This window comes from Lissotriton helveticus, chromosome 1_1 (genome assembly GCF_964261635.1).
Source record: "Lissotriton helveticus chromosome 1_1, aLisHel1.1, whole genome shotgun sequence".
Lineage (NCBI taxonomy): Eukaryota > Metazoa > Chordata > Amphibia > Caudata > Salamandridae > Lissotriton > Lissotriton helveticus.
In genome coordinates, this window is record NC_136057.1 from 1,375,648,103 (window position 1) to 1,375,672,982 (window position 24,880).

The 24,880-nt window shown below is 44.3% G+C and overlaps 1 protein-coding gene across 1 annotated transcript in view; it reads left to right on the forward strand.

Moving 5' to 3' along the window:
- LOC144824883 (cytokine receptor common subunit beta-like) overlaps positions 1-24,880 on the forward strand; it is a 214,533-nt gene that overhangs the window by 179,897 nt on the left and 9,756 nt on the right. Inside the window, exons 10-11 of the mRNA XM_078683862.1 lie at positions 4,061-4,151; positions 16,352-16,421. Coding sequence (XP_078539988.1) covers positions 4,061-4,151; positions 16,352-16,421 — 161 coding nt within the window. The remainder of the gene's footprint in view (positions 1-4,060; positions 4,152-16,351; positions 16,422-24,880) is intronic.

Consider the following 24,880-nt stretch of genomic DNA (forward strand, 5'->3'; position numbering starts at 1 on the left):
GCCACACACTAGGCTGACAACCGGTGAGGCCCTACTGCTCACCGTGGATGTCCTTTAACAGGTTCACGGCTATCTGCGCATGCATACCACTGACCTCACTATTCCACTGACACATTCTCAGTGCACACTGTACAGGTCAGAGGGTTTCTGGTTTCATGCATGCCGGAGGGGCACGACGCTATGCAGCCACAACAGACACTATGGGACATACCGATACGAAATGTACTGTTTTTTGTTTGCAGAGTTAACGGTTTATTTCTAGAAAAAATGTAAAATGAGACGTCACTTATAGAAATGATTGTATGCTGGACGAGTATGTACTGCACAAATTACCGGAAGTGTGTCACGCCAGTGGACAGGTAAGGTGCCGCAGAGCACCTTCCCCTAGGAACCGCTACCCCAAAGATCCACCGTCTTGTTGCAGCCGGCCCGCGGGGTTGTAGGCTTTGCTATGTGTACTGCACTTTTGAACAATAATAAACGTCTTTACAAAAAAAAAATTTAAAAAAAATGAGTCCTTTCTCTGTAGTATTCACAGGTCCACAGGTGTACTGAAGAGTTGGGTCTGAGGGTCCAATATCTATACCTGGTGCCCACTTTGAAGTAGGGGAAGTTTCAGAAAATTCCCTTTGATTTCCTTTAAATTTCCTGTCTGCCCTGCCCTTGCTCCAAGCTGGCTGCATGAATAATGCAGTGGTGACAAGTCATTTGTGTGAAGGCAGGGCACAGTCTATTTAGTTGCAAGTGGGGTTATGCCCAGCTCTGCCCCCCATCTTATCAGTTGATGGCCAAACCAGGCACACCTATTCCCTCTACTATGTGGCTGTCTGGGAGGAATTAACAAAGTCCAACTGCCAACTACACCCAGTCATGTGATACAGGAACAGGCTGCAGGAACCAAATAGTTAGGGCAGGAAAATGACAACTTTCTAAAAGTGGCAGTTTCAAAACTGTAATTTTAAATCCTAGTTTACCACTAAATAGGATTTTTAACTACAATTTCTCAGGCACCAAATATGCTATTCCTATCTGCTCCCCATCAAAATCAGCACTTATTACATGTAGTACGGCAACGCAATGTTATCCTATCAGACAGGTAGGCCTCACAGTCGTGAAAAACGCATTTATGAGTTTTTCACTACCAGGGCATATAAAATTTAAAAGTACAATTCCAACTTTTTAAATACAATGTACCCAGCCCTGTGGGTTATTTGTGGCCTACTCTAGGGGTAATTTCTATGAATTAAAAAGGAAGGTTTAGGCCTGGCAAAATGGTTTCTTTTGCCAAGTTGTAATGGCAGTTCAAAACTGCGCAAACAGGGTGCAATGGCAGGCCTGAGACATGTTTAAAAAGTCTACTTTAGTGGGTGGCACAATCATTGCGGCAGACTCATTAGTAGCATTTAATTTACAGGCCATGGGTACATGTAGTACTACTTTATTGGAGACGTACAAGTAAATTAAATGTGCCAGATGAGTGTAAGCCAATTTCACCATGTTTAAAGGAGAGAGCACAAATACGTTAGCATTGGTTAGCGGTGGTAAAATGTGCAGAGTCCTGAAGCTGACGAAAACAAGTTCAGAAAATAGGAGGGAAAAGGAAAAACGACTGGGGATGACCCTTCACAAAAAGGGCTAAGTCCAACTATTGCCCATAACGCTTTGGATGCAAATCTCTGCACCTCACAGAACAAGAAACCACCTCATAGGTGTACAGAAACAAGTAGAAATAACAAAAGACCAGTAGTTATGCTAGAACAGTATGGGTAATGCTGGCAACAATTCCAAACACAGTAAATGTTTACGAATAAGGTACTCAACCGCTCAAAGGGTAAAGCATAAAAAAGACACTAAGCACAGTAGACTTAGAAATGAATAGAATGGAGGACCTGCCTCAGAGGCCAAGGAAAGATAGCACACTAAACCGTACAAACTCATGCAAAAGCAATCACAGGCACTGAAGCTAATGAGCAGGGATGGTGAAGAGCAGAACTGGGGGGAAAACATGTACCTCTAAAGCAGAGCACAGAGAAGCACAAAAAAAACAGACTTTTTCCTAAAAAGGATGAGACCACATCTCCGTGTACAAACACTGGTGCACGGCGGACCACAATCCTGATAATTTGCACTAGACAACTGAGAAGTGCTAAAGCCTTCTTCACATCTCCTTAACCTGGAACCCAGAGATCTCTATGATGGGTAAAGCAAGATCTATAAAGTGCTGGCTGAAGATTTCCTTCCCTCCCCTTTATATCTTCATTATTCAGGGTTCAGACTGAAAAGTATGATGTGCACTAAGCACGTTCCTTGCTCATCACTGTTAATCCTGGATTGCAATAGCTTTTTTTGGATTGTAAAAGGAGATTTGGTGAGAGGAGGGGACGTTGTTTAAAGTGTCTCCCTGTGCTGTTAGTAAGAAAGCTCCCTCTGGTATGTCTGATCGGTTCTTCCTGCAGTATGGGCAAAAGGGCCACCATTTAAGGGTCATTCACTGGCCTGTTGGTTATAGTGCATGTCAGACACTACCTTATGTACCTCACACATGTCTCCTCATTTGGGAGTCCACAAATCTGTTGTATGTCAGTGAGATGGCCTCATTTGGTGCTGGTGAAATGTCTCCATGAATGCTAGAGGGTTTTGTTGAAAGAACTGATTTGTGTGATTCTGATGGCTGAGAGGCAGGGCCAAACTGGGAACCCAAAGCCTCCCTGGCTGTTTATTTCAGACCTGCCGCAGCACGGTACATTAAACAACGGACTTCTATGAACACTTTTATCGTTGCCTGAAAACTACTGGATTTACAAGGAACTCTGCAGCAGATGCTTTCAAAACTGCTGCCCTGCCACAAAACCAAGCCATAGTAACAAAATCAGCCCCCCACCCTTCCAGCCTCCCGGGGAAAAGCCCAATGCCCGGCACGGCCAGTCTGCCCATGTTGGGAGGTCCCCCTGGGATGCTTATAATAATGAGGGCTTTATGTATTGAGAGGGTGCTTCAAATGTTTGAGAGCGCTCTTTAATCAGAGCTAGTAGAATTATGCAGCAGGTGACGACCAAATTATGCTGCAGTTGTTTAGTAAATTATACAGCAAGAAAATGCAAACTATACGGTGTAATATGGTATATTTTGTGTTAGTATCATCCTGGCATTTTTTCACATAATAACACTTTACGGCAAAGGTTTCACCTCATTAACACAACTTTAACATCCAGATACTGTAATAAGCAACAGTGAAGGGACAAGTCAACCTTTGCAAAGGACCTTCCACCTTGCTGCAACATATGCTTTTTTGCTGAAATCTGCAGATTATCCAGCAGGCAGCAACAGCTGCTCTAACGGCAAACTGGTGGGGCAACACGAATGCTGGGGGGTGGGTGGGGGAATAGTAATACATTAAAACACTTACCTGTCATTGCAGCGGCCGCCTTGATGCTCCTCTCCCGACATTGGGCACACAACACAGACTCCCAACCATAGTGCTGCTCTCATGCTGGTAATACCAGCGTAAGAGCAGCGCCACGATTAGCCTGAGTGGGCTGACTTGATGCTCACTCAGGCACAGGGAGCCTGTGCCATTTCTCCACCCGGCTGTGCAACACAGCGGGGTTGGAGAAATGTAAGTGCGCATACCCTTTGGGCCGTCTTAAGACGGCTGGCCAATTCGACATGTGCCCTGACAGGGCACCTACCACTCGTCCTCCCTGCAGCTGTGATGTTCTGCCAGAATGGCCCCGCCCCTGCCCTCAGGCTGGCCATTTGTTCAGAAAAAAAATAAAATGGTAATAAACTGGGTGTATTATCATTTTATTTTTCTGTGAAGCAATGCTACTCCGCTATAACGGAGGTGCCGCTCCTGGCAGCAGATCGTGGATTTTGTGGCAAATCCATTATTATGCAGGAAGCGACATGGCCGCAAAATCGCATAATTCCAGTGGCCCTGACTATAATGCACTGAGGATGGACAAGAGCAAGGAAAGCTCCAAAGGTAGCTGGTGACGGCTATTCTGGAGCTAGGCGTATTCTCATGTTGCACACTAATTCACATCTCGTTTCTTTTCAGCATGGGACCCACAGATCCTGTATGTGCTGCTGCTTGTTGGGGTTATCTTTCTGTTGGCTGCAGCTGTTCCTTGCTACAATTACCTCAAGAGGTGAGATTGGTCCATTTATTCACTACCTATTGCAGACCTGTCAGTGACAGACTCCCATCCCCGGAAAGTTGCCACCTGTCTCCACCACCCGTATACTCCCTGCATGCTCCTTTGATCTATGTAATCACTTCTAATAACTTCCATTGTAGCCCCCTCGACCTGTACTGGAAGAGAAAGTTACTTACCTTCTGTAAAGATATATCTGTAAGAGACATACATTAGTTGTTGATTCCTTACCTTAGAATTACTCCCAGGTGTCAGACTGGATCCATGAATTTTTTCTCAGCAGTACCCCTGCGTGTCAGTAGGTAGCGTTGGTCGGCTCCGCATTCGTCGTCGGCGTTGTGATCGCCAGGATGATGGTGCTGTATCTACTTAGACGACGCACCCTGCGTGATGACGTCAGTTATTTTACATGACATTCCACGCCAGAAGCGCAGAGCCACGTAAGACACTGACCACTGGTGCACAAAACTAGGGCCCTGAAAGGGAGTCCCTTACACTGGAAGTCAGTTTGCAGAACGGGGAGGATGGGTGGGGCAGTAAAGAATCTATAACTAATATATGTCTCTTACAGATATATAGTTACCAAAGGTAAGTAACTTGTTCATCTGAAAGAGACTATTAGTTACAGATTCCTTAGCTTAGAATAGACACCCCAGCAATCGTAACACCGGAGGAGGGTCTGCAAACTAAGTTCACACCAGAAAGTCCAGGAGAACTGAACGGCCAAAGAAGCCGTCTATCCGGAATTGACTATCCAGGCAGTGATGTTTAGTAAATGTGTGCAGAGATGCCAATGTGGCTGCCTGGCAGATATCACTGAGGGGGACTCTACGTCCAAAGCAGTAGTGGCTGCAGTCGCCCTGGTGGAATGGGCGTGCAGTCATACTGGAGGCTCTTTTTTCGGCAAGGAGTAACAGCTCTTAAAGCAAAGACGACCCATCGAGAGATGGTCCGTTTTTGCATGGCCCGACCTTTTTTGACACCCACATAGCCAACAAAGGGTTGATCGTCCACCCGGAATTGTTTTGTGCAATCCAAATAAAATGATAACGCACTTTGGATCCAGGCAGTGGAGTCTCTCCTCCTCCTTGGAAGGATGCGGGGGCAGGAAGAAGGTGGGCAAAGGGATAGTCTTTCCTATGTGGAAAGAGGTAACCACTTTGTAACTTCAAGTCCCACTGCAGAGCCCGCATATGCCACCTGGCATGATCCACCAGCAGGATGCAGGAGGCCATGAGGCCCAGGAGCCTTAAGGTCATTCTCACTGAATATCCCAGACTCGCTGCTTGGGAGGATGAGCCCGAAACCGCGCTGTTTCCAGAACTGTTTCAATGAAAAGGAGCTTCTGAGAGGGAATCAGGTGTGACTTTGGCACGTTGATAGTGAACCCCAGCGAGTGCAGGAGGTCGGCCGTAGTCTGGAGGTGGGAGACAACAGGCTGGGGTGAGCCTGCCTTTAAGAGCCAGACGTCGAGATAGGGGAAGACTGGAACCCCTGATCTGCGCAGACGAGCTGTGACTACCTCTCTACGGGCTGCAGCCTGCGAATACACGGGAGCACTTATAAAGACTATGTGTGGTGTGGATGAGGTATTTTAGGTGTTTTTAAGTGAGTGTGTAGTGGGGTTTTAGTGAATGAAGTTTAAAAAGTACCTGGCTCGTGGGGTGACAAAAAAAGTTTTTAATGGGCCCCCGGGCAGGTGCTATTAAAAATAAGTGTGGGAGGTTTTTTACGCAAAACAATGTGCGTCACCTCCTTTCTGTGTGCGTTGACATGTTTCGGTGTAAAAACACCTTTAAAGAATAAACGTAGGGAGGGTCAAAATAGGGCTATATTTAACGACCAAAACCACTCATGCCCTAAGAGAGACTGTCAATAAACAAAAAGTGGCCTGGTCAGAAACCTGTAAGTGTGCCGCAACTGGAACTAGTGCCCCAAAACCATTAGTAGCACTAGAAGTGATAACCCGGGTCTGTTAGGAAAAAATTCCCATCAGCCCACCCATGTGGTGGAATGTCGTCATGTGGGAGATGTCACCAATCCAAATCTCAAACAGTGCACCTAGTCATGGTGCAGAGATGGATTAACATGGTGTAAATACAGACCACTGGGCTTCACTGGTGATGCTAATGGGGTGCAGTGCAAAAAATTTGAAGTGAAAAACGTGAAAGTAAAATTGATTCCAAGGACCAAAATTAATTTTAATCAGTATGGCACTCGGGTCAAGATTAAAATTTGCCAAAATAGTTTGAAATAATAACTATATGTGGGCAAAGTGAGTGGAGGTCGACATGTTTCAGCTGTATTGACTGTTGGTCTTAGCTTTCTTCAGGACCATTTAGGAAACTGCGACTGCAAATCAAAAAATTAGTGAAGCACGCTAATGTACATTGGATAAGTCCTACCAGTTCCTCTGAGCCCAGATGAATACCGTAGGAAGTCCAAAATTTTATGTATCTCCTAAGGAAGAAGCATAAGCGTGAATCAAAAACCATGTAGTGCACAACAGATTTTAGGAAAACAAGCACAAGATGCTAAGCACACAAACAGGGCGATGGAGACAATCTCTCCCCGCTGATTATACTGCTATGTTTCAATCAGTGTATAAAATCACATATATGGTAATGAATGTGGTAACTTACCCAGCATTATGTGGGAGTACGCCTCACCTCACCCGGAACCCACTCGGGAAAAAGGGAGGCCCCACTCTAGTTAAGGAGGGAAATGGACAAGAAAGTACCTTTGAAAGATAGCAAAGGGACTAACAACAATATTAGCTACCATTTCCAAAACTATTCTTAACAGAACCTAGCTTTAAACAGAAAAAAGACTCAACCAAGTATAAGGAAAATGACTATAAGACTCTGCAAGAATAAATTAACCAAAAATGGAGGGCAGGGCCACTCCTTGGAGGACTCTTGCTAGCGATAAAATGACTAAGAAGAGGCACTGGCGCTATCAGTAACCAAATATTTGGGCAAAATGGCTGAAGACTTAAGGTACGCAGAACCACTCCTTAAGGGACTCTTGCTAGTGCTAAGATGACTCGCCCTGTTAGGGATAGCAAATGATGGTGTGGTGCCCTACCTGTCCGTCGGTACCTCGATGCCGGCGTCCGAGAAGGAACGGAGGTACCGTCGCACAGCGCGCATGTCTATTTATACCCTGGTTGATTGGGTAACAGGCTGCAGCTGTTTCTATTATCCATCGCGTCTGCTTCGTAAGAGGGATGCCCGCGCTATAGTGCGCATGCGCTAGGCATCCCAGTAGTACGACGCGTGAGCAGTGAACTGTAACGCGCATGCGCACGGCTTATCGGCCGCAATGCGCATGCGCGGGCTCTGAGCCATGTGTATCAGTCCGCGCATGCGCCAGAGTGTACTAAGCAAGCGCCGGTATTGAAACACGTCCAATCGCGATCCCATTCCCGGTGTGTACCACCACAAAGTAAACGGAGCGTTAGTGTTGTCAAAAAAACAGACAGCTGTATCAGAGGCACGAAAAGATAGTTAATTCTGAGTGCATGCGCTGAAAGATCTGGGGGATCATATGTACTCATTTATAATCCCTATTACCAATATGGAAAAAAGTAAGTATTTATGTGTAGATTGAGCCAAAGTAGAAGCAACAGTGCATATACTTCTCATGACTACAGGTAGTGACAATTGGACTGTGTATGCTAAAAATAAGCAATTACAAGTGTAGAATAGTATATCAGGCGAAAAATGACTCAATTTGGTCTGAGATGTAGTATCTTGAATGACCTCAAAGATGATAACAGGATGAGTCAATGTTGAAGACAGATGACAAAAACTCAGGACTAGTTGGATTACAGCGATGTCCACGGTATGTCATCATTCAGACCTTGCATGTGACTTTTCAAAAGAAAAATCCATTTCTGCTCCTTCCTGAACAAAAATTTGGCCACATCACTGATGTGGGACGGAATAAATGGCCGTTCTAAAATGACCCATTTCATTTCATCAGCAGTGTGTCCTTGCTCCAGAAAGTGGTTTGTTAGTTTGGTAGCCTGTTTGCGACACCTAATGGTGCTTTTGTGCTCCCCTATTCTTATTTTAATCTTGCGGGTGGTATAGCCAACATATCTAAGGGAACAGGGACACGTTATCATATAGATGGCGTTGTCGGTGTTACAATTAGTATGCTTCTTGAGCAACCATGTCCTCCCAGTCCCTATGTCGACTATAGTGGTTTTCTCAGTCTGAGGGCAGACACTACATGTCCCACAGGGGTAGTGACCAGAAACTGGGGGAAGGTTCCATAGGGTTGTTGAGCCGTCAGTCTTGGTAGTCCTAGGTCTTGTATGGACAAGAGTGTCTCGAAGACTAGGTGCCCTTTTAAATGAAAACAGTGGTAATTGAAGGTTTGCCCCAGTACTGTTCAAAATCGTCCAGCTTTTGCGAACCATTTTCTGGACAGAGTTAGACATTGTACTGAACGTACTAACAAATGTCAGGCGCTCCATTGGTGGTTTAGAAGGGCGTTTTTCAATCAGTGCCTCGCGGTTGTTGTTCGAGGCACGTTTCCATGCTTTGTTCACAAGATGCTTGGGGTAATAGCGTTCCTCTAGGTGAGTGGCTAGTGTGGTTGCATGTTTGTTAAAAAGCTCGCTGGATGAACAATTCCTCCTAACCCGGAGGAACTGGCCCACCGGAAGGTTCTCCCTCAGGGAGCGTGGGTGATGACTGTTAAATGACAAGAGTGAGTTTCTTGCCATTGGTTTGGTGAACAACTCACTACGGAGACTTCCATCCTCGGGGAAGATAGATAGGTCAAGGAAGGGGAGTCTTACATGACTGTACTCAAGCGTGAACTTAAGATGAGGATTACAACCATTGAGCCAGGTATGGAAAGCCTGTACTTCAGGGATAGAGCCTCGCCACACTACCAGGACATCATCTATATACCTCTTCCATAGCACCAGGTGTTTAGAAAATGGGTTGCCATGGTTGAGGATATGAGTCTGTTCCATTTGATGGACATGAAGATTTGCCAGACTCGGGGCAAAGACACTCCCCATGGAGGTCCCAGAGATCTGTAGAAACAGCTGTTCTTCAAATTTGAAATAGTTTTACTTCATTGCCAGTTCTGCAAGAGATAGAATAAAGTTAACTGGGGTTATGCTGTCCAGATCTTCCATTGCCAGAAGCCCTCTGACTGTATCCAACGTATCCTGTTGTGGAATACAGGTGTAGAGTGATTCTACATCAAAACTGACCATGAGGTCAGTTTCCACGTTGTACTCAATAGTTGGTAATAACCTGAGGACATCGGCTGTGTCCTCCAGATACGTGGGCATTTTCTGAACTAGAGGTCTGAGAAAATGATCTACAAAAGTGGAGAGGGGTTCCAAAATGGAACCAATCCCTGAAATGATGGGACGGCCTGGTGGTGGTCTCGTGGTCTTGTGGATCTTGGGGAGACAATAGAAACCTGGAATGGTGGGTTTCTCTGTTACAAGGAATCTAGCTTCCTGAGGTGTGATCCACCCCTCCATATTCCCTTCGTCCACCAAAGTTTTGATTTCAGTAAGTAAACTTTGGGTGGGGTCTGAAGTGAGACGACGATAGAATTTATCATTGTCCAGCTGTCTAAGGCATTCCTGACGGTACTGTTCCAGGTCCATATCAACAGTGGCTCCCCCTTTGTCCGCCGGTTTTATGATAATGGACGGATCTAATGAGAGATTTTTCACCGCCTGCTGTTCAAGTTTTGAAAAATTGTGGAACGTACTCCGTTCGGTATTTTGCAGCTGCGAAATATCGTGTCTGACTGCTTGTTCAAAGGTAGTGACGAGGGAAGGAACTTGGTGACTCAAAGGAGTAAAAGTGGAAGGAGGACGTAGTCCTGTGTTCTTGATAGTGTCATCCCCTGATTGAGAGTCATCAGTTCTATTCTTAAAGAAAAAGTGAAGGCGCACTTTACGGAAGAATTTCTCAAGTTCCGTTCTTAGAAGAAATGGGTCACCTGCATTAGTTGGCACAAAGCCCAGACCTCTCTCCAAGACTGACTGCTCGACTGGAGTAAGAGTACGAGAGCTGAGATTTACAACTAGACTCCTGTCGTCTCCGAGCTGTTGTTCTCTTGGGCTGCTCTCCTGCTCCGAGTGTTGGGGAACGTCTGTTCGGCTTCCCAGTGGACAGTTTGTGGTCCTTTTCTTCTTCCCCTGTTCTGGCCCCGGCCACGCCCTAAAAAAGGCTGGTTAGGGAAAAACTGGGGAAAAGGAGTGTATGGATTCATTGGTGGCGGATGTGGCTGGAAACCCCATGGGCCTGGTGGCCACCAAGGACCAGGATGTTGGTAATTGCCTGGGTGTTGATTATACATAGCACCTCTCTGTCGACCACCCCTCTTGAATGGTCGTTGTTGAGACCCCGCCCCTCTCTGGGGAGCTCCAGAAGTGCTGGGTGCCTCTGAATCACTAGAGTAAGTGTCGGAACCAGAAGATGAGTAGTTGGATCCATACTGTTTGCCTCTGCTGTTGAAGCTAGGGGCTACATAGTTGTCACTAGTGTATGGATAAGTTTTCTCCATAGAAAAACGATCTAAATCTTTCTTGAACTTGTCCATCTTACTCATCAAGATGTTATCCTTGTAGTCTTTATTTGTCTTGTTTGTTTCTTCTAACCGTTTCTTGAACAGTGTACTACATGCAGCTTTAATCTGACCTTCAAGAACCTGGATTTCTATGAGAATTCCGTCCGCTATTCTCTTAGCTGTACTGATTATTAAAATCAACCAGTCCCGCGTGCAGCGCCACGCAATGAGGGACCAGTCTCGTAGAAAGGCTTTGTCAGTCAAAAAAAGACGTGGTGTGTTCGTGACAATAAGGCCTGTAGGGGCACACTTGCCTCTCAGATATTGTGCCATAATAGTTCCATGGATAGAGGTGCGTGTATGTGATTTTTTTAAATTTAACAGTGTAAGCCAATCATCTTTTACTACACTGGAAGTCTCAGGTAATGAGTCTAGAAGGGAGGGGTTGTCATCCAAGATAGTTTGTAACATCTCGTCATCAAACGCTAGTCCTGCAAAGTCAGCCATTTCCTTAGCAAGGGAGTCTCTTAAACAAGTATGAGCTAGGTGAGCATAATCAAGGGATATACCCTTAGAAGTAGATAATGTATTTGAAAAAGACCCGCAACAGAAGTTGCACTAAGTACAAAGAATAAACGTAGGGAGGGTCAAAATAGGGCTATATTTAACGACCAAAACCACTGGTTCTGCGTACCTTAAGTCTTCAGCCATTTTGCCCAAATATTTGGTTACTGATAGCGCCAGTGCCTCTTCTTAGTCATTTTATCGCTAGCAAGAGTCCTCCAAGGAGTGGCCCTGCCCTCCATTTTTGGTTAATTTATTCTTGCAGAGTCTTATAGTCATTTTCCTTATACTTGGTTGAGTCTTTTTTCTGTTTAAAGCTAGGTTCTGTTAAGAATAGTTTTGGAAATGGTAGCTAATATTGTTGTTAGTCCCTTTGCTATCTTTCAAAGGTACTTTCTTGTCCATTTCCCTCCTTAACTAGAGCGGGGCCTCCCTTTTTCCCGAGTGGGTTCCGGGTGAGGTGAGGCGTACTCCCACATAATGCTGGGTAAGTTACCACATTCATTACCATATATGTGATTTTATACAGTGATTGAAACATAGCAGTATAATCAGCGGGGAGAGATTGTCTCCATCGCCCTGTTTGTGTGCTTAGCATCTTGTGCTTGTTTTCCTAAAATCTGTTGTGCACTACATGGTTTTTGATTCACGCTTATGCTTCTTCCTTAGGAGATACATAACATTTTGGACTTCCTACGGTATTCATCTGGGCTCAGAGGAACTGGTAGGACTTATCCAATGTACATTAGCGTGCTTCACTAATTTTTTGATTTGCAGTCGCAGTTTCCTAAATGGTCCTGAAGAAAGCTAAGACCAACAGTCAATACAGCTGAAACATGTCGACCTCCACTCACTTTGCCCACATATAGTTATTATTTCAAACTATTTTGGCAAATTTTAATCTTGACCCGAGTGCCATACTGATTAAAAATAATTTTGGTCCTTGGAATCAATTTTACTTTCACGTTTTTCACTTCAAATTTTTTGCACTGCACCCCATTAGCATCACCAGTGAAGCCCAGTGGTCTGTATTTACACCATGTTAATCCATCTCTGCACCATGACTAGGTGCACTGTTTGAGATTTGGATTGGTGACATCTCCCACATGACGACATTCCACCACATGGGTGGGCTGATGGGAATTTTTTCCTAACAGACCCGGGTTATCACTTCTAGTGCTACTAATGGTTTTGGGGCACTAGTTCCAGTTGCGGCACACTTACAGGTTTCTGACCAGGCCACTTTTTGTTTATTGACAGTAAAAACACCTTCTTCAGGACGGGGTACACAAATCCCCACCTTACTCACGTTTCTCTAACTTATTTTAAATTAAAAAAGTGAGATATATAGTGCAGGTAAAACAGTGTACCTAACAAAACGCCGCTTAGTAGTCGACCTGTTAAGAAAAAGAAGACAAAAAATCTTTTGTGGTGGTCCGCTTTTCTTTTCAACAACCGTGGTTGAAGTGACCAGTGGTTTACAGGTGACCAAAATTGCGGTATAGGAACATACTATAGGTGTAATTCGTGCCTATAGTGAAAAATTATTAAAAATGGGACAGACGAGACTCACTTACACGTAACATAAAACACACACGTTCTAGATTTAGCGTACAGCGTTATTAAAATAAATAGTAACACCATTTGTAGTCATAGATATTTCTCATGTTGTTTTGTGCCCCTGTAAGGAAAAAAAAAGAGACACTTCATGACCCTGTGTCTATGTAACATACTGTTTTGAAGGGGTAGAGATGCCCCATGAGCCAAGTATCCAAACGTCAGGGTCCCTTCTATTGCTTTGCACCTGGATAGAAACACTTAGGTCAGAGGACTGATTTTACTTACATTAGCGTTGTGCAGACAGCGTTGCCCAGTGTTGTATATACTCACAAAAACGGCGAGGTAATGTCTCCCGACCGACCCCTTCGTGGCTCCGGTGATTATGCCGCCGTGAGTATGAGCCTCGGGTATTTATACCTTTTCCGGTCTTTAAGTTAATTGTTAGAGTGTATAATTGGCGTTTCCGCCCTGCCCTTTTTTGTCACCCCACGAGCCAGGTACTTTTTAAACTCCACTCACTAAAACCCCACTACAATACCTGAAATACCTCATCCACTCCACACATAGTCTTTATCAGTGCTCCCGCGTATTCGCAGGTTGCAGCACGCCGTACCCCGTAGAGGGGTACGAGGACCCCGATGATGAAGCATGACACCAAGGGGCCTGTTGGTGTGTGATGGGACATAAAACAAACGAGGGTGCTCGCCACTCGTGGAGGACACACCTAACACCCAAAGGATTGGATTCCTTTTGTTTATTTGTATAAGTTCAGGGAGAACGAATCCTTACTTGATCTAGTCTCTCTCTCCCCCTTTTGTTATTGATAGAGCTGTGACTACCGCCATCATTTTCGTGAACACCCACGGGGCGCTGGTAAGGCCAAAGGGGAGCCGGGTAAACTGAAAATGCTCGTGGCCTACCGTGAACTGTAGGTAACGCCTGTGGGCTGGCAGAACGGGAATGTGGAAGTAAGCGTTCTGCAAGTCCAACTCTACTGTCCAGTCTTCATGGCCGAGGGCAGACAGGAGCTGAGCTAATGACAACATTTTGAACTTCTCCTCCCGGAGGAAGCGGTTGACATCCTTGAGATCCAAGATAGGACGCAGGCCTTTGTCCTTCTTGGGTACCAGGAAGTAGTGGGAGTAACAACCATGACCTACTTCTAGGACAGAGACTCACACACTAGCTCCCTTGGGCAAGAAAGTGGTAACTTCCTGACAGCGAAGTGCCAAGTGATCCTCCAACATGCGTCTGAATGTTGGTGGCATGGAGAGAGGAACTTGAAGGGGATGAAGTAGCCCCTTCGGACTATACACAAAACCCACCTATCTGACGTGATGTTCTTGCCACTCACTGAGAACTGGTGGCCCTGAAAGGTCAGACTAGGAAGTTTTGGAGGCTGCTGCAGAGGGGGCACTGGTGGACTGGCCCGCCCGCTGGCCCCCAGACCCACGGCGCTGGGACCCATGTCCCCGGCTGCGCAGAGGCTGGGTAGCTTGCGCCGGCCTGTGGACCTGGGTGGAAAGTGGAGGGGCACCCCTTCTGTAGCCATGAAAGGGGCAAATGGCAGACTAAACGGGGCGAAAGGTGGCAGCGAGGACCAAGGATCTGGCTGAAGAGCGAGGGTGTTTCTTCTCTTTCTTCTTGTGCTTTGACTTACCAGATGACGAAGATTTCGAGGAGGAATGATGGTGGTGACTCCGTGACCGGTCGACCGGGACCTCGAGCATCACAGAGCTTACTACCTGGGCCTCCAGAAGCTTTCGGGACTGCTACCGTAAAGATTTCGGGTTCATGGACCGAAGGTGAGAGCACAACTTTGGATCATGGTCGCACGCCAGCACACCAGAGGCACACGAGGTGCGGGTCCGTGACCGACATCAACTTGTGACAGGAGTCACAAGGATTGAAGCTGGTCCGACGATGGGACATCCCTATGTGCACTAGGAGTCGAACTACTCGAAAAAGTTATTGACAAAAGTCAAAAAGATGTTAGTCAGAAAATTACTAAGGGCACCGCTCTCTGTGGATCTACACTGGCTGGTGCGGAAAAAAACAAACTGAAGTAAGCGAGCAGGGGTGGCGTCTAGGTAGATACTGCAACATCATCCTGTCAATCACAACGCCAACGACAAACGCGGAGTCGGCCGATGACGAATGCAGAGTTGACCGATGACATCTACTGACGCGTAGGGGTACTGCTGAGAAAAATATTCTACGGATCCTGTCTGACGCCTGGGGGTAAGTCTAAGGTAAGGAATCTATAACTAAAAGTTTCTTTCAGATATAAATTCTCAGGTAGACACCTGGCATCGTCACTATTCTTTCAGCCGCAACTCTGACCCTTGTCATCACGCAGGTTTATGAACCCTTCAGACAGGCAGAGCCTTGGCCTCACTCAGCTGCTTTCCCATGTCATTATGACCTCACTCTGTTGTTCTCAAGTATTATTTCAACCTTCATCATCTACTCTCATCTGTCAGTTTGTTTCCCCAACCTCACTCAGCTGCCCCCGCCTGTCAGGCTGACATCACGCTGCTGACCTCGACAGCTGATCTCACCTACTAGGACATGACTCGGGTGCTCTACCTTCTGACCTTTGCGCTTACTTAACTACTCTAACCTGTCATTCTGAGCTTGCTTGACTACTTTCACCAGTCATTCTAACTTCTAACATCACTCAGCTGCTCTTGAAGCAAGAAATCACTCTGTTCTCATCTATAATTCTGAAGTATGAGCTCTGCTTCTTTCATCTGTAAGGCTGAGTCGAAATCCGCTCTGCTGCCAGGCCGAGACTAGACCTCACTTTATTGACACCTGTTTCTCTAATTTGCGTGGCCGGGCCCCACTCTGATTCTCAGGTATCAGTTTATTCTCTGGCCTCACTCTGCTGCTCACACCGGTCACCCCATTAGCCTCGACCTCACTCAACAGCTGCGGTTGTCAATCTGGCCCAAGACGTCACGCTGGTGATTCTTGTCAATCTGACCTCCTTAAGAGGCTCTCGCTGGTCATTCTGACCTCTGACTTTAGTATGCTGCTCTTAACTATCACCCAGACCCTTGAGCTTTTCGAACCTGTCATTCTGATCTCTAACCTCACTCTGCTGCCCTAGTAGCCATCATAACACTTGACCTCACTCTGCAACTCTAAGCTGCCACCTTGAGCCATGGCTTCTTACAGCTCCCATCTCCTGCCAGTCTGATCTCACTCAAACGCATTTGTTTGTCAATCTGATCACTGACCGCACTCTGTTGCTCTCGCTTGTCATTGTGACCCCTGACCTTACTTTGCTGCTTACACCGGTCACCCGATCCCTGACCTGATTTTGCTCTATGCACCTGCCAGTCTGACCCCTGACCTCACTGTTAGTTATTCCTCTGACCTCACTGTGCCTCATTCTCAGGTTGGCTTGTTTCTAAAACTTACTCTTGTCCTTTTGCCTGTCAGCGTTGAAAATTAATACTGTTTTTGTCATGACCCATGACCTCTTTCTTCTCTGTCACTCATAGGTCAAAGCGCAGATGGGAGGACGAGATTCCGAATCCTAACAAAAGCAAATTGCTGGCCAACTTCCTTCAGGTAACGAACGCGGTGCCAGAGTTCTGAAAGCATTCCTAAGCACTAATCAGGTAGATCTGTAGATTAATGAAGACGCAGCAGAGATCTTTTTATGGCCTGCAAATGACAGTTTTAAAATCCTAGCAGAGTGAATCATGACTTTCATTCTTCTGTGGTTGATAAAAGGAGCATAAATAACTTGGGTACTGGTGCCATCTGTTATTTGGGTGCCAATAAACAACGTGGTACTAGAAATCATGGGCTGTTCTTAGCGTTAGACCTCTAGTTAGTCTAGGGTTTCAAGGTTATGGATAGGGGTTGAAGACCGAGTACGATTTTTGGTGAAAAGGTAACGGATAGGATAAGCTTTAAAGTTAGTATCTAAATTGTGGCTGGAAACTTTGTGAAAGATTACAGGCTTGGCCAGTATTAGGTTGGAAAGTTACAAGTAAGAAACAAAGATAAAGTTAAAGTAGGTTTCAGGGTTACATTTAATGGTTACACTTAAAGCTAGCTTTGGCAGTGGGACATTGGTTAGGTCTGAGTTAGGGCTTTAAAGTTAGACTAACATAAAGACTAGTCATTAATCAGAGGAGGAAAAATGAACTACAACATCTACAAGCCTGAGTCCCAGAGAAAATTGTTTCGGAGACCCCTCACCCACACATTCACAATTGATGGCGTATATTATCAATGCTGGTGTGGTTTGGTGGGTAGTGTCATCATTGGGTCTTTCACTTGAGTGTCCTCTTCTTTAAGTGATTTAACGTCCTCCACCAGGAGGGAGACTGTCTGGATGCTGACAGTGGTGTGTCAAATCAAATCAAATCAAATTCCTTTATTCGGTTTCCAAATTTCATGGAAAACCATAAAAGTTCATATAAAATACAAGAACGACAGTATGTATATAAAATGTCACAGTACACAATAAGAAAATGTTAAAAACAGTTTAAAATACGATAAAATTTTCAGTTAATCAATTTCTGAGGTGGCACGAAATACATTAAGTGCCAAGGGCCAGAGATGGGTTTAGCCAAGATTTGCTCTATGCCTAACACAAAATTGGAGGAAGCAGGCAATGTTTTTTGCATATGACTTATCTTCCAGAAATTGGAGGGCAAGAAAAGCAGGGCGGCATCTGCATAGGCCCAGCATTTTTAAAATTGACATTATCCAAATTTTCCTGGGCTCTGTGTAAAATTTACAAAATAAAACAGTATGTATCAGAGAATGAGAGGAAGCATCATCACAAGTACATGCCGGGAGGTTCTTAGACCAGTCATTGACATGAGGGAATGTCACCAATTGGTGGAAAATATTAAACCTAAAACGGGTCAGTAACAATTTCTCACAGTTGCTCAGCTCGTGTGTTAGATAAGGCTGCATTAAAAAAGTAGTCTGACTAGTTAAAATATGCTGCACCAAGCTTTTTCTGACCTCTGTGTTTAGTCTTAACTCTTCCAAATGTGACAAACAAATCTTTTTTAAAGAACTTCTCGATACTTCCGTTATAGTTATTGGAGACAGATAATATTTCTCCAGGCCCAGGTCATAAAGAAAGTTTTTTACATAAACCAGCCAACTGATTTTGTGCCTGTTTTCAAGCAAAAGGCAGTCACTGAGAAGGTTTTGGGATAATTCACGTTTTGGGGCCGTCCAGACACGGTGCCATAAAAGAATTGGTTGGAGTTTGATGGTGTCTGATATATATACCATACCCAATTCTAGGTGGCAGCAATAGGACGAGGAGCTCTGTGGAAGAGCGAGTAAGTATCTCAGAAAACTGTTCTCGATTTTCTGGAGAACGTCCACCTTCCCATGTCCCCAAACCCCTGCTCCGTAACATGCTACACTTATGCATTTGGCTTGGAATATCTTGATCATTTCAGGTGCTGACCTTTTGCCTAGCCTTTGCGCAAATGCTATCAGGGCAGTCATAGCCCTGATGAACAATAATTTCCTTGCCTCAATCGCCTGTTTCCACGAAGACTTGTTGTCTATAAAAATGCCCAAATACGGGTATGTGTTTGTTCTTTCCAGCTTTGTGTTATCAATAAAAATATCCCTTGATTTCTTAATTCCCCTACCCGAGTACATTACGAACGTTTTTTTTATATTGATTTTAAGATCCAAGGCAGCCATAAATTTACGATATCTTTCTACGCTGCGTTGGAGCGCTAGAGGCGTTCTAGCTAAAATCACGGCATCGTCGGCGTAAAGGAGGGCCCGTATTGGCCGAGATCCAATGTAGGGCAGGTCCAGGCCCCCTTCCAACATAGCTGTTTCCAACCCATTTGTATAAAGGGTAAAAATGAAGGGAGCCAGGACACAGCCCTGCCTAACCCCCCTCTCTACTCCAAATGATGCCATGAGTTCCCCCCGAAGCCCATAACTCACTCTCGCCTCGGAGTAGAGTTTTACTGTAGCTAGCGCTACCGCCTCGGAGTAGAGTTCGCGAAGGAAGTTGACCAGTGGTGGATCTATACCCATTTCCAAAAGGATCGCCCATAGCTTAAAATGGCTTACACAGTCGAAAGCAGCTGTTAGGTCAACGTAAGCCATATATAGTTGGCCATCTTTTGCTCCAACATATTTCCCCATAATGAGGGACAAGTTGAGTGCTTGTTCCACTGTACCTAATCCCTCTCTGAAAGCATACTGTAGGTCAGAAACTATGTTGTGGTCATCTGCCCAGGTTTGGAATCGTTCCAGGAGGATACGACCTGCCACCTTACCAAGGGAATCGAGGAGGGAAATGGGGCGGTAACATGTTGGACTATGACGATCGCCTTTTTTAAAAATGGGGACAAGAATTGAGGCTGACCATGAGTCAACTAACCCTACAGTACAAGCAGCTTCGAGCACTTTGGTCAGAATGGGCGACCATAATTCCAGATTGTATTTAAAAAGATCGACCGGGACCCCATCAGGGCCCGATGCTTTCCCACCCTTGCTAGCTAAGAAAGCATCTTCTACTTCCTGAAGCATGAACTTAAGTGGGATTGGGAAGGATGTTTGTGATATGGGTGGGGCCCGCACTTCAGTTTCAAATCAATCGGTGCAATCATGTAAGTCTAGACCAAATATCTTTTTTTTTTTTTTCCGTCCTCATACATGCCACCAGTAGATATTATCTCTAGATGAGCTTACTCCAGGCCGCTAACACTTCTGCTCTTTTCCGCCCGAGTGTTATGGAGAGCCTTGAGATTGCCCAGAGGTAGGTCAATACCAATCCAACTCCCGATTTCGATGTTGTTTGCCTCTTTGGGAGGATCGGACCATTAACCTCTGGCATAATCATTGGACTTATGGATTTCATTTTTCACACCATAGGTTTAATGCTGACCACAGTTTAGTTGAATTTACACCACCACACAACAAATCAAAACGACTTATATACATAATATTCCTTAGACAGTCTGCAAATTTTGGAGGACATTCAGATTTCCACTCTCTGCATATCTCTCTCCTTGCAATAACAATTACGTAAAAAATAAACTGTGTAATATGACTATTTATGTTATAATCTTGTGAGAGACCAAATAGTACTAATCTTGGGCTATAACTTATTGGAATTGATAACACCTCCTCGAGAAACTCGCAAACTTGCCTCCAATAAGTGGCTATTACTGGGCATTCCACGAACATATGACCATCGTCCGCTGCTAGAGATTTACATCTTGGACATAAATATTCTTCAGTTGCAAATTTAGATAGTTTTGCGGGTGACCAATACGCCCTGTATGCCGTAAAGAGATGGTTTCTTCGCAAATTTGAAGGTTTTATAATTTTTTGGGATAGAAAGAAGGAATCCTTCCAAACTTTTGGGAGGTTATCTTCGATCTGTACAGAAGAATTACCCCATAGCTTAATAATTTCCTCTTCGTGGTTGTCCCTTCTTCCCACTAAAATCCTATACCATAACGCAGTCTCACCCTTCCATCCCTTATCTCTACTAATTGATTCAAAGATGGGACTCTCCTCCTCCCGGGACCAGATCTGATTTCCCCACCAAGACGACAGTTGATAAAATTTAAATCTAGTCAACGTTCCTCTTGTTAGATTTGATAGGGATTCCCAGTTCAATAGAGAGGAGTTAGTACATAAATCTCCCCAGTTGGCAATACCAGCTGTTTTCAATGGAAGGGCAAGTTGATCCTGTAAACATTCCGGAGTGCCAGGAGAGTCCCATATCGGGGCATGTGAATGATAATATGGAATACCCAGAATTCTACATATTGATTGCCAATTATCCAAGGCTGCCCGAAAAATCTTCAAACGAACTTTCTTAAAAAACTTCTGGTCTCCAAATTTATAAAGAAAAAAGTCTGGGCCGTATATTAGGTCTGATGTCATTGCTCGATACAGTTTACCATGTGATGAGGAGTCCAATTTATTGGCCAAGAGTCTGAAGTTTTTAAACTGAAAAGCATAACAATACAAAAGTAAATCCGGGAGAGCCAACCCGCCCAATTTCAGCCCCCTCCTCAATTTCTTCCAAGCTATTCTTGGGGATTTTGTGGACCATATAAATGAACCAATCCTCCCCTGCAGTTTAGAAATGTCTTTTTTGTCGAATTTTAAAGGGATAGAATTAAAAAGGAAGGAAACCTTTGGTAATATAATCATTTTTTATTAAGTTAACTCTACCATAGATATTAAGAGGCAAAGTATTCCATCTGTTCAAGAGCTTATTTATTTCCTTGATAACCATTGACCAACTCGTTTTTGGGATTTCTTCCAACTTATTAGTGAGATAAATCCCTAAGTATCTAATTTTTGATTTTGTTTCAGGTATATGGATTGGATTATTCCAACTCATTATGTCAGTTTTGTCTTCATTTATGGTGTATCCTGATACTGAACCGACATTTTTTGCTAATTCAAAAAGCCTTGGAATAGCCTCAATAGGATTAGATGTGTAAAGAAGGAGGTCGTCGGCGTAGAGAGCCGTTTTAAGGATCATATCTCCCATTACAAATGGTTTAATTATTTGATCTTGTCTCAGGGAACAAACAAAGGGTTCGATGTAGATATCGAAAAGGAGAGGGGACAGGGGACAACCCTGTCTTGTTCCCCTAGAAATACTAAGCCACTCAGACATACTACCATTAACTAAGATTTTAGCCCGTGGGCTTCTATATAAGGATTCAATCCCTTTAATGAAAATTTCTGGAAACCCGAATTTTATCATAGTATTCCATAGAAATCGCCAATTGACTTGATCGAATGCTTTCGCGGCGTCTATTGCCACTATGGTGAGGGGCATCTTCTTTTCAATTGCTACATCAATTGCACCTATTACTTGGAAGGTCAATTCATTCAATTGACGGTCAGGAATTAATCCCCTTTGGTCTGGGTGAATAATAGACTTGATGATTTTTGCCAACCTAGATGCCAGGATTCCAGAGTAGATTTTTGAATCTGAATTTAAGAGGGAGATGGGTCGGTATGATTCTATTTTTTTAGGGTCTTTGTTTGATTTGGCTATCAAAGAAATTGTGGCCTCTGACCATGAAGTTGGAATGCTTTCGCCCTGCAGGAATATTTTATTGAAAAGCCTTAATTGCGTGACTATCATTTCTTCTATGTTGTCTTTGTAGACCTCTATTGGCAACCCATCCGGGCCAGGGGCCTTATTTCCGGACATTTTTTTCAATTGTGATCTTACTTCACCCTCCGTGATCTCAGCAACTAAAAAAGTTCTGTCAGTCTGACTAAGCTGGGGAAGGTCTCTCAGAGCCCACCAGGTGTCTAACTCTTCCGCCACTTGTGTGTTCTTTTCACGATATAGTTCCTCCATAAAAGATCTTGCCTCTTCTTTAATCTCTGTATCTTCTGTTAGAGGTAACCCAGTATTCCGCTGTGTTAGGGAACTGATGTTATTCCTACTGCGTTCTGACCTTGCCTTCCAAGCTAATATAGAACCGCACTTTTCTCCGTATTCAAATTTACGCAACTTACTCGCATCCCACTTGTCTTTAATTGTTTTATCCGCCCGGGCTTTGAATCTTGCCTGTAGTTCTAATAATTCTTTTTCGAGACCCTGTATTTTGTTCCTATCATTCAATGCCGCTTGCTGTAATAAAATTTCCTTTGTTTTTATCAAGGTCAACTCCTGAGTATCTCTTTCTTTCTTGAGTTTCCTTTTTAAGATCATTTGAGAACAAAAAATCCCCCGTAAATAAGACTTAACTGTGTCCCATAATATTTGATCTGAGGTCGTTCCCTCATTAAACTGGAAAAATTCCACTACACTAGCCTTAATTTTATTTCTAGACTCATCATCTAATAGGATGGACCTGTCCAAAGTCCATCTATATTCTAAGTGACTAGTTTTAAGAGATAATTTTAGTTCGATCGCTGAATGGTCTGACAGTCCTACTGGAATATGTGAAATTGAGTCTATATTGGAAAAAAAGATTGATCAAGCAAAAAGAAGTCTATTCTAGAGAATTGGCGATACTTTTTACTATAAAATGAGTACTCTCTAAGAGTTCCATACTTGACTCTCCAAACATCTTGCAAAGAAAAATCCTTCATGATATTTTTTAAAGCCGCGAGGGATTTACTAGGGGGATTATATTTAGTTTTGGAGGTACGGTCAAGTTGCGGGTCAAATAGAAGATTGAAGTCACCTCCCAATATAACTGGTACTGTGTGTTGTGTTAAGTATAGCTCCAGTTTTTGAAGGAAGCAAGCATTATCCTCATTGGGACCGTAGTAAACTGCACACAGGAATTTGAGACTATCAATTGAAAGAACTGCTGCTAACCATCGGCCCGTCTGATCTGTTCCCCAGTCATAGATTTTAATTCCTTTGTTGGATCGTAGTACTAAGGCTACCCCTCTAGTAGAACCAGTTTGCTTGGAGCAGAGAACTTCTTGTACCCAATTAAATTTCATAAATACTTTCTTGCACTCTTCCGCCTCTAAATGTGTTTCTTGTAAAAGAAATATACATGCTTCTGAATCTTTCAAAAAACATCACAGACTCTTTGCTGTTTTTTTGGGCTCCCTATACCGTTTAAGTTCCAGGAAAGGATTTTACTATATAATGCCATGACTAGTGTTATGTGCAAGTCCCTTTACACGTACCTTTACAGCTTCTGGTAATAATGGCCTGTGGTCAAGTTTCAATTTCAATTTTAAAAAAAACAAGATTATGGCAGTTGAGGACATTTTTATTTGTTTTTCCCCCTTGGTGCCCCTCCCTACACACCCCCGAGGAACCCTACCCTTCTGTTTGGCGTGTTCACGCCGTTTGGAGCCTCCGTACTCCTAAACACCCTCTGTGTGTGATTTTAACCTACGGTACTTCTATCTCGAACCAACTTATAAACACTACGTAACCCCTAGCCCCCCCCCTTTTTTTTTTTTTTTCCCCTCTCTTCCCTCCCCTAAGTAGTGATTTACCTGGATAACAATAACGTAGTAAAAGGGGGTTAAGTAGACTCCTCTACAAAGGAAGAGAAAGAAGAAGCAAAAGGGAAAAAGTTTTAACTACTTCTCATTTTGGCTAGTACAACATCTACTTCTTCTGGGAAGTGGCAAGTAAACATCTTATTGTTCCACATTATCTTTAACAATGCGGGAAATTTCATCTGGACCTGGGCCCCTAATGAGCGTAACTCTGGCATCCTAGAGCCCAGCTCCCATTGTCTCTGAGCGGTCTTGCCCCCAATGTCAGATCTGACTTGATATGGGTTTGCTCGATAGTGGAGAGAGGTGCGTGCCAAGCACCTCCCAAGAATTAGCTCTTTAACGCTATATGTCTGAAAGTAGACCAGAATCTTCCTCGGCACCTTACGTTCAGGATGGAGTCTATAAGGGTCTCTGTGTACTCGCTGAATCTCAGCTTCAAGGTCGATGTCTGGCCGATCTTTCAAAATGTCTTCGCGGAGTAACCTACAAACAAACCCCTTAATATCTTTGACCTCTGCCCCTTCCGGAGTTTTAAGAATTCTAAGGTTGATACGTCTTGTCTGTGTTTCCAGCCTCTCCAGATCCATCGTGAGTGACCGATTTTGGGCTTTAATGGCATCTATGTCTTTAGAGTTGCCTCTTGTTACCTGAATAAGTGTAGTGACTTTGCCCTCCAGGGTAGTTGTTCTTGCTGTGATCTCTTCTAGTTTAGTCTCTAAGGTATCAAATTTGTCGTGTAATCCTTTTTGGTTCCTTTCGGAAATCTCAAATTTACTCTCTAAGGGATTTAAACAAAGAGCCGAGTCGATCATTGTCTGTCTCTAGCTCAATCCTAAATCCAGTTCCATCCTGACCTTTAACCCCGTCAGCACCATCGGGTTCAGAGACCCCACTGCGAATTTCCGAAATTAGTTGTGGTGCAGTGTGGGGGGGAGAAGGAGGAGGAGGAGAAGGGATCGGCACCGAACCAATTAGTTTCATATTTAAGACATTATGCGGGGTGGTACGAAGGGCAGGAGCTTCGCTCACCGTGACAGCTGGACGGTCTGTGTCCA